This window comes from Podarcis vaucheri, assembly GCF_965113315.1.
Source record: "Podarcis vaucheri genome assembly, chromosome: 5".
NCBI classification, from domain to species: Eukaryota; Metazoa; Chordata; class Lepidosauria; order Squamata; family Lacertidae; genus Podarcis; species Podarcis vaucheri.
This window is the reverse complement of record NC_138763.1, coordinates 3,889,015-3,899,411: the sequence shown is the minus strand read 5'-3', so window position 1 is coordinate 3,899,411 and position 10,397 is coordinate 3,889,015. Positions and strand designations below refer to the sequence as shown.

At 50.5% G+C, this 10,397-nt stretch overlaps 2 protein-coding genes across 2 annotated transcripts in view; one reads left to right on the top strand and one right to left on the bottom strand.

The window, feature by feature from the left end:
* LOC309532935 (uncharacterized protein) overlaps nucleotides 1–10,397 on the top strand; it is a 317,735-nt gene that overhangs the window by 197,363 nt on the left and 109,975 nt on the right. The window lies entirely within an intron of this gene.
* The window catches only part of PCYT1A (phosphate cytidylyltransferase 1A, choline), a 37,536-nt gene that overhangs the window by 3,368 nt on the left and 23,771 nt on the right, over nucleotides 1–10,397 (bottom strand). Inside the window, exons 4-8 of the mRNA XM_082224562.1 lie at nucleotides 5,887–6,003; nucleotides 3,845–3,996; nucleotides 3,196–3,274; nucleotides 1,099–1,241; nucleotides 124–312 (exon numbers count right to left, since the gene is read on the bottom strand). Coding sequence (XP_082080688.1) covers nucleotides 124–312; nucleotides 1,099–1,241; nucleotides 3,196–3,274; nucleotides 3,845–3,996; nucleotides 5,887–6,003 — 680 coding nt within the window. The remainder of the gene's footprint in view (nucleotides 1–123; nucleotides 313–1,098; nucleotides 1,242–3,195; nucleotides 3,275–3,844; nucleotides 3,997–5,886; nucleotides 6,004–10,397) is intronic.

Here is a 10,397-nt window from a genome sequence, read left to right as displayed (position 1 = left end):
GCAGAGGACGCAGGCACACGTGCAGAGTGCAGCTGGGCTCATAGCCAGAGGCATCCCCATGGGCATGCAAGCCCTGTGACTAGGCAGAGGAGCGGAAGGCGTCTAACACTGCTGCCTCCTTACCAGAGCTCCTTCGGGGCCAAACATCTCCAGGAAGTTGCCAATGAACTCGCGGGACTTCTCTTCCCATTTTTGGATGAGGTCGATGCTTTTCTCCTCCACTTTCTGCACAAACTCCTTGGACTTCTCCTCGACGTCCTTCACCCTCTTCTTCACTTTGTCCACGCGCTCTTGCAAGTGGTACTTCTTCTCCTGCAATAAAAGAGAGAGGCCGTCATTGTCAGTATGCCTTTGAGCCGGTGCCAGCGACTGGGCTCAACAACTGGTTCTGCCCCGACTGGGCTAGGCAACTTCCAGAGACCTTCCACTCCTGGAAAGCAGGTCTAAGTGCACTGGACCCACAACTGTCCACTGTGAGCACCAACCTCAGCAGAGTATGAACAACGTGGAAGAAAGCTGTGAAGCGTAACTTCTTTTATTTCTAATAGCTACTGCAAACTAAAACTGAAAAAGCTACTGGCTTGCATGAGTGTTACAGCTCTCACTCAGCCATCTCATCTCTACATGGATAACACACAGACTCCCACAGAGTCAGGCAGGAGCGGAAGAAGCAAAGAGCAGTTTCCAACCCCTCCTTTCTGAAAACATCATATCAGGAGGTTCTCGAAATGGGAGGGGATGAAAATATCAACAGGCATCACGGGTTGGGGCTAAGTTGGTGGCATCCGCTGAAAAACAGCAGCCTTGGGGACAGCACCAGGCAGAAGGGCCAAATTCTGTATATAGAAAACACCTCGCTGTGTCACAGACTCAAAGCAGATGCAGAAATGTGTTTCTCTGGGTGGCAAGATCTGGATTTCGTGGGATTTGGGGTCTTCCGGAAAGGCCATGTTCATTCTCTTCCCACCTGATCTGTTTAATGAGATGGGGGTGGGGCGCTGAACCTGGGGCCTCCTGCATGAAAATGCCCCCCCCCCTCGTTTGCAGCCAGGCGACCCGAAGGAGTCTGTGCACAGAAAACAAGGTCCCCGGACTCACGTTGATGAAGCTGACGTTGAGCTCCTTAGCCGTGTAGCCTCTCTGCAGGTTCCTCCGGGCGTAGACGTCGTAGTCGCGGACGATGCGAGTGATGATGTCCGACGTGGAAATCCCTTCGGTTCTCTGAGTCGGTGCGAACATTCCTGCAAGCAGATGGGGAGAGGGTTGGGCGGGCAATCAGTCGACCCAAGAAGGCTCCATAAATATGGCGCCATGATGCAATCTGGAAAGGCCCTGTACCCTTCTTGGAGGCTTCCCATTAGCATGATGAGAAAGACTGGGGATGTGGAGTGGGGAGGAAGGGAAAGGGGGGGGGGACAAAGGAGGAGGAAGCATGTTCGGGCTTCCCAGCCCCTGTGTTCCCCTCCCACCTGAATTCACTGCTCTCCAATGGCCCATCTAGTCCAACGCTGGCCAAACAGATGCCAATAATAATAATAATAATAATAATAATAATAATTTATTTATACCCCGCCCTCCCTGGCCAGAGCCAGGCTCAGGGCGGCTAACACCAGTAAAATTACAATAAAAACATAATAGGGAAAAAAACCCAATTTAAAATACAGGTTAAAATGCAATTTAAAATGCAGCCTCATTTTAAAAGTAGCCCATAAATCAAAACCATAAGGGGAGGGAAACAGAAGGGTCAGACTGAGTCCAAACCAAAGGCCAGGTGGAAAAGCTCCATCTTGCAGGCCCCGTGGAAAGAGGTCAAGTCCTGCAGGGCCCTAGTCTCTTGTGACAGAGCGTTCCACCAAGTCGGGGCCAGTGCTGAAAAGGCCCTGGCCCTAGTTGAGACCAATCTAACCACCTTGAGACCTGGGACCTCCAAAGTGTTGTCATTTGTGGACCTTAAGGTTCTCCATGGGGCATACCAGGAGAGGCGGTCCCGTAGGTATGTGGGTCCTAGGCCACATAGGGCTTTAAAGGTCAAAACCAGAACCTTAAACCTGACCCTGTACTCCACCAGGAACTAGTGCAGTTGGTAAAGCGCTGGATGAACGTGATCCCGCGACAAGGACCCCGTAAGGTGTCTCGCCACGGCATTCTACACCTGCTGGAGTTTCTGGGTCAGCTTCAAGGGCAGCCCCATGTAGAGCGAGTTACAATAATCAAGCCTGGAGGTGACCGTCGCATGGGTCACTGTGGCCAGATCAGGGCGAGAAAGGTAAGGGACCAACTGCTTAATACAGAGGAGATGGAAAAATGCCACCTTTGCTGTGGCTGTAACCTGCGCCTCCATGGAAACCTGCGAGCAGGATTCAAGGATAAGAGCAACTCTCCCCTCCTGTGGTTTCCAGCAACTGGTATTCAGAAGAATTGCTGCCTCTGACCTCATGGCTAGCAGCCCCTGACAGTCCTATCCTCTAGAACCGTTTCCAAAACTTGGGTCTCCAGCTCTTTTTGGACTACAGTTCCCATCATCAGCCTAGGACCCTCGTACCTACGGGACCGCCTCTCCCGGTCTGCCCCACGCAGAGCCTCAAGGTCCATAAACAGCAACACCCTAGAGGTCCCGGGCCCTAAGGAAGTCGGATTAGTGTCAACCAGAGCCAGGGCCTTTTCAACACTGGCCCCGGCCTGGTGGAACGCTCTGTCTCATGACACCAGGGCCCTGCAGTATCTGATTTCTTTCCGCAGGGCCTGTAAGACAGAGTTGTTCCGCCTGGCCTTTGGCTTGGAGCCAATTGGATTCCCTCCCCCTCTTTCCCCCCCCTTTCTCCTCCTGTGATGAGGCTGCATTTTAATATTTTAATGTTTCAATATTTTAATTGTATTTTAATCTTGTTTCTAAGTTGTATTCATTCAACTTGTTTTTATTATTGCTTGTTAGCTGCCCTGAGCCCGGCCTTGGCTGGGGAGAGCAGGATATAAATAATAATAATAATAATAATAATAATCCCTGCTTGCTAGGGATGATGGGAGTTGTAGTCCAACAACAGCTGGAGACTCACGATTGGGAAAGCCTTCTCTTCAAGCATGTAGGGAAATGAAGAGGCTCTGCACAACGCTGGCCCGGAGGGAAGCCAACCCCAAGACTCCCCAGAGGGCATCGCGGGAGGGCTGGGTGGTTCCGCTGCAGAGACACAAGCTCACCTGCTTCTTTTATGTGCTTATAGACATCGTCGCTGCCGGCGGAGGAATAGGGGATGTCATCGTGGGCGACAAAGTCGATCTGTGGGATCGGACAGCAAGAGCCATTAGCAAAACAGCGGAGTCTGGGCAGCAGAGAAGAGGTTGCGGCACAAGCCGTGACCTGGTGGGTGAGGGCACCAGGCAGGGACTGGCACAGAGACACAGAGCAGGGAAGCCTTTCAGCCCATTGTGCTGCCGCTGGCCAAGTCTCTAGGGTGCCCCCCATCAGAGGGCAGGAGGAATGGAGTCCGGTTCCAGTGTGGTGTAGTGGTTAAGAGTGGTAGACTCGTAATCTGGTGAACCGGGTTCGCTTCCCCGCTCCTCCACATGCAGCTGCTGGGTGACCTTGGGCCAGTCACACTTCTCTGAAGTCTCTCAACCCCACTCACCTCACAGAGTGTTTGTTGTGGGGGAGGAAGGGAAAGGAGAATGTTAGCCGCTTTGACTCCTTCGGGTAGTGATAAAGTGGGATATCAAATCCAAACTCTTCTTCTTCTTCTTTTTGCCACGGCTCAGAGAATCCCACTTGGCCGTAAGGCTAAGGACTGGAAGAGCTACAAGGGGCCCAGCCCCCTTCCCTCCAAACCACCTTTCACGGAGGCTCTTTTACCCTGTGCTCAGCCAAGAACTCGGGCGTCAGGGTCCAGGGGGCGTTCCTCACCACCTCGTCCACGTAGCGGCAGTGCTGCACGGCGTCGTAGCGCTCAGCCTCGTTCATCACCGTGAAGCCCTTGAAGTTGTGCGTCAGCTCGTCGCTGCAGACTGCAATCGTGGAAACGGGGTGAGAATGTGAGCTCCGGACCTCTTAAGCAACTCTGCCCGTCCTCGCTGGGGCACCTCCTCCCCGAAGCTCCCGCCTAGAACACCCTGTGGCGTCACAGCGCCATCTAGAAAAGGGCTGCAGCTCAGGGACAGAGCATCTGTGCTGTATGCAGAGGGCTCCGGGGTCAAGCCCTGACATCAGGGGACTGGGAGGGACCCCCTGCCTGAAAACCCCATAGAGCTGCTGCCGGTCAGTGTAGGCTGTACTGAGTTAGATGGACCACAGGTCTGATTCAGGATATGTACATAAAGACTCCAATGGGAGAATAATGATAATTAGAATTAAAAATCAAGGAGAAGTAATTATCCCAGTTGGAATATATGCACCCAATGGAAAAAAAAGTAGAATTCTTCAAAGAACTAGGAAAAAGGTTGCTGGAATACACAGAAGAAGAAAATGATCTTCATGGGAGATTTAAATGGGGTAACAAACCCTGAGATGGACAGAACAATAGGACAGAGAGGGGAAAAAGAAGGAAAGCTGCCACGTAGTTTTTTCGAACTGGTAGAAAATAGGGATATAAAAGATGCATGGAGATTTAAACATTTAACAGAAAGGGACTATACTTATTTTTCAGAACCAAATAAATCCGCGAGTAGAATAGTTGCCATTTGGATATCTAAAGAGTTACTTGGGAGATTAGGTAAGATACAAATTCTGCCAAAACTGGGTCTGATTCAGGATATGGCACCTTCCCAGGGAACCTGGGTATGTTTAGCCTGGATAAGAGGAGACGGAGAGGAGATATGATAGCCGTCTTCAAATATCTAAAGGGCTGTAACACGGAAGATGGAGCAAGCTTGTTCTCTCCTCTGGAGGATGGAGTTACAAAAAAGCAGATTCTTGTAAGAAGAAGAACATTCTGTCAGTGAGGGCTATTTGTCAGTGGAATGGATTTAATCTGGAGGTTGTGGTCTCTCCTTCCTTGTAGGTTTTCAAGCAGAGTTTGGATGGACATCTGTCAGGGATGCTTTAGCTGAGATCCCTGCATTGCAGGGGGCTGGACTAGATGACTCTCAGGGTCCCTTCCAACTCCACGATTCTACCGTTTTGGCTTAACCCCTTAAACTACATCTCCGGCTGAAACAAAGTGCTCATGCTCACATCAACACCTTCCCTCCCCGCAACACTTCTTGGGACAAAGGGCTGAGTTTTGCTTTCTCAGAAATCTCCGCAAGCCACTGTATACAAGGAATGGCACTTTTTGGAATAGCAGTATGCATTACTTTAAGAACTGTATAAATACTCTGAAATAAACTGCACAGAGAGCTAACTGCACAATAAAACTTTGCTAAAACGCTACAAAGTCAAGACAGTATCCCAGGAAAAGGAAGAAGGAAGCTTTGCTTGGCATCTGGACCCCAGGGAGGGAACAGCGTCCCTTGTGACATCTGGCCAGATGGAACAGACAAAAGTCAGCAGGGTATAAAAACAGGCCAATATAGCCAACACACGACTGCCATGATGGAAACCTGAATTGCTCTGAAATGTCAATGGAACACATACTGGCTTGTTCATTTTTTCTGCACAGGTGATACAGATGAGCTGTGGGTTCAATCAGTTTCAACTTAACACTCTCTGGGGTCCTACGTTTTAGACAAGCCTCCTTGGCTGTCTTCCCGGGCCACGTATTTCCTCCAGGGAAAAAAGTACTCTCTCTTGTCTGCTCTGAATCTTCTCCTGAATCAAGATCCCTGGGTGAATCTAACCAAGTCCTAGCATTATGAGAGAAGAAGGAAAAAAATTCCCTCTACCTGCTTCTGCGTGGTTCCCCCAGCCAGGTAGCTTTCCTCCAAAATGTTTATGGAGTCAAAGGAGCTCTGCCTTACCCCCTACAATCAGGTACGTGTTTGGGAAGAGGTTTTTCGCCTGCATCAAGGCCCGTGCGTGCCCAGAGTGGAAAAGGTCAAATATTCCGTCGGCGTAAACCCTGACTGGTCTGTCCACTAAGAAGAGGAGAAAGGAAAAGTTTGTTAGTGAGGTGCTTTAAGGCTTCCACAAGAGCCTGTTCCAACCCCAAATAAAAGATTCTGTCTGCTACACTAGAGTGGTTCTCTTTGCAGCGACTTGAAGCATACTTGAAACTGCTGCTTGCCTTCTATCACTGTGCCATTGAGAGCGTGCTCACTTATGGCTTATGTGTGTGGTACGGAAGCCGTACTGCCCAGGACAGGGTGGGGTTGTGCAGGGTTGTTAAGGCAGCAGAGAGCATTGTTGGCTGCCCACTCTCCACCTTAGAGCAGATTTATGCCACAAGGTGCCATAGGAAGGCACTGGACATAGTTAAAGATCCATCGCATCCTGGTCACTGTCTCTTCGAGCTCTTGCCGTCGGGACGGAGATACAGGTCGATGAAGACAAGAACGAGCCGTCTTAAGAACAGCTTCTTCTCCAGAGCGATCTCAGCCCTGAATGGGAAGCCCGGACTTTGAATGTCATCTAATCTCCCTTGCTGTATTATACTGTATTGTTTAATTAGTGTTTTTATGGTAATTTCGTTGTCCCCGAAGGGGACAATGACAATAAAGATATTATTATTATTATTATTGCTTCCTTTGTTCAAGTCCTCAGAGTTCCTGGTTGCAGGCAAATCCACAGAGACAATGGCTTCAAGTTACAAGAAAGGAGGTTCCCAAGGAGAGCAAGAGCTGTTCGAGAGTGGAATAGTCTCTCTTGGGACTCTTCTTCCTTGGAGGTTTTTAAGCAGAGGTTGGATGGCCATCTGTCTTGGATGCTTTAGCTGAGATTCCTGCAGTTGCAGGGGGTTGGACTAGATGACCCGCAGGGGTCCCTTCCAACTCTATGACACGATCAGACCCAGAGCATTTGCAAAAGTGGCAGCAATCAATCAGGGCAGACTAGCAAGGAGACTTCCCTAATCTCTAATCACAGTGTGGTGTAGTGGTTAAGAGCGGTGGACTCGTAATCTGGTGAACCGGGTTCGCTTCCCCGCTCCTCCACCTGCAGCTGCTGGGTGACCTTGGGCCAGTCTCACTTCTCTGAAGTCTCTCAGCCTCACTCACCGCACAGAGTGTTTGTTGTGGGAGAGGAAGGGAAAGGAGATTGTTAGCCGCTTTGAGACTACTTAGGAACTACTTAAGAACTTCCTGACAGTAAGAGCTGTTCGACAGTGGAATTTGCTGCCAAGGAGTGTGGTGGAGTCTCCTACTTTGGAGGTCTTTAAGCAGAGGCTTGACAACCATATGTCAGGAGTGCTCTGATGGTGTTTCCTGCTTGGCAGGGGGTTGGACTCGATGGCCCTTGTGGTCTCTTCCAACTCTATGATTCTATGATTCTATGATTCTAGGGTAGTGAAAAAGCGGGATATCAAATCCAAACTCCTCCTCCTCCAGCTTCAGCTGCTTGGTGCATCAGCAATAAGGACCCCCTTGGCTGTAAGGACTTTCTGGCACCCATTAGATTTTCACTGGTCATGAGAGATCTGCTCAAATAGGCATTTTCCAGGGAAATCTCAGCATATGAAATAACACCTGGAAAAACAGGTTCAACATGGCGCAGGGATTTTTGGAACCAGCATAATTGCGAGCAACTCCGCCCTGCTGTAAACTCAATCCCCCACCCCCTTCTCACAGCTCCAACATGCGCAGGAAGGATATCCATGTGCAAGAGGGACCCACGCCTTGAGGAAATGGGGGAGACAGACCAAATTCCTATAGAGTCAGTGACAGCCACCCAGTGATGGCCACCCGGCTATAAATGAGGATTACCGTATTTTCGCTCTATAAGACGCACTTCCCCCCACCTAAAAAGTAAAAGCTCCCTTTAAAGAGCCACGTGGAGCGTGTGTGTGGGTCTTCGGGGCTTTTCCCCGAGGGAGAAGGGCTGCCCCCCCCACTCCGTGCGCTCTTTAAAGAGAGCACAGCTCTTGGGGGAGCCTTAGGGGGATGAAGGCTCCCCTTGCCCGGGAGAGGCTGTGCACGGCTATCCCATAAACCAGGACAGCCAGCTGGATTGCAGCACAGCGATCTCGCTTGCTGTCCTGGCTTCTGGGATTCAGAATATATATTTTTTCTTGTTTTCCTCTTCCAAAAACTAGGTGCGTCTTATGGTCTGGTGCGTCTTATAGAGCGAAAAATACGGTGAGTAAATGCATGCAAGTTAAGTCTACCAAGAGCTAGTAGCCACAATGCCTATGTTCTTCCTCGGCCGTTGGTTGGGTGCCGGTTGCTGGGAACTCCGGGACGCAAGAGTTGCTCCTGCTCCCAGGCCCTGTTTGTGGGCTTCCCGCAAGAATCTGACTGGGCACTGTCCGAAGAGGGCCGGACTGGGTGAGCCTTTGGCCTGACCTGGCAGGCTCTCCTTATCTTTGTACAAATGAACATCGCCCAAAGCAGCAAACTGCCTGTGACCCCCAGTTCAAGGCTAAATCAGGGCCGCTTATCAAGCCTGGAGCCTGCAGATAAGGATGTACGGGAAGTCTACTGGATCAGGCCAGTGGCTTCTCTTGTCCAGCAGCTTGTTCTGGCAGTGGCCAGTCAGATTCCTGTGTGATGCCCACAAGCAGGATTCGAGAGCAGGGGCAACTGTCATTTTGAGCCATGACACCTCCAACCGTGCAGGCGGACTGGAGCTATTGTGACTAGAAGCCATCGAGAGCCTGACCCTCCTCTATGAATTGGCTGAGTCCCCTTTTAAAGCCACCCGAGAACATCTCTGCCTCCTGGGGGAGTGAGTTCCAAAGATTAACTCTGTGCTCTGCAAATGGTCTTGAACGGGGGACCTTGGGGGTGACGGGCAGGGATTCACCCTGTGCGCCACTGCCCAGCTGTGGCCTAATAATAATAATAATAATAATAATAATAATAATTTATTATTTATACCCAGCTCATCTGGCTGAGTTTCCCCAGCCACTCTGGGCGGCTCCCAATCGAGTGTTAAAAACAATACAGCATTAAATATTAAAAACTTCCCTAAACAGGGCTGCCTTCAGATGTCTTTTAAAAAGAAGATAGCTGCTTATTTCCTTCACATCTAAGGGAGGATGTTCCACAGGACAGGTGCCACTACCGAGAAGGCCCTCTGCCTGGTTTCCTGTAACCTCACTTCTCGCAGGGAGGGAACTGCCAAAAGTCCCTCGGAGCTGGACCTCAGTGTCCAGGTTGAATGATGGGAGTGGAGATTCTCCTTCAGATATTCAGGACCGAGGCCGTTTAGGGCTTTAAAGGTCAGCACCAACACTTTGAATTGTGCTCGGAAACGTACTGGGAGCCAATGCAGATCTCTCAGGACTGGTGTTACATGGTCTCAGTGGCCACTCCCAGTCGCCAGTCTATCTGCTGTATTCTGGATTAATTGTAGTTTCTGGGTCACCTTCAAAGGTAGCCCCACGTAGAGCGCATGGCAGTAGCCCAAGCGGGAGATAACCAGCCAAAGAAAGGAGCAGGAGGGAAACTGGCCAAGGAAGCCCTCTGCATTGTAGGGGGTTGGACTAGATGACCCTTGGGGGACCCATCCAACTAGAATTCCTTTCAGCAACAGGCTAGGCCAGGTCAAGCCATGACCTTTTGGAAGGTTTGCTTGCTGCTCTGAGCGACTGGGGATCCTCTTCTGCCTTTATGCCTGCTCTCCCTTTTCCTTGCTCTCGGGTACACAGGAGCCGGGCACCGCCCACCTGCTGAGGCCACAAAGCCGCTCTCTGATCTGATAGACCGAAAGGGCAAGCTCAGCCTCACCTCCCATGACTTCACAGGTATCAGCAGAGAGATTAAGGGGATTTCGCAGCTGCACTGTGAGGTGGGGCCCTGCACTTTGCACTCAACGTCAGCAGAAGGAAGCCCAGAGGCAAACCCTCCCTTTGCCTTCCTGAACTCTTGACTGGGGATTAGGAGGGCAAATCTCTGCTGAGAAGGAAGCTGGGAGGGCAGAGAAAAGGGGGGGGACCCCATCTTGCTAAAGTCTGCTCCAGTTTTGATAGATCCAGAAGGGTGTTTCGATAAGAATTAAATATAGCCCTTTGAGATCACAGCATCCTTGATAGGGACAATGAGCGAGTGTGGGAGCAGCTATTGTGTTTTGCTATATATATGGACCTCTCCGCTGGCACCCACCCAGACGGGGTGGAGAAGGAGATAGGGGAGAAAGATGAGGGGATTATAATAAATGTAGTGGTTTGGGTTGGAGTAGGACAGGGGTGGGCAACCTAAGGCCGAGGGGCTGGATCACCTTCTAAATCCAATCGCCTTCTAGATCTGGCCTGTGGACGGTCCAGGAATCGGCGTGTTTTTACATTAGTAGAATGCGTCCTTTTATTTAAAATGCTTCTCTGGGTTATTTGTGGGGCCTGCCTGGTGTTTTTACGTAAGTAGACTGTGTGCTTTTA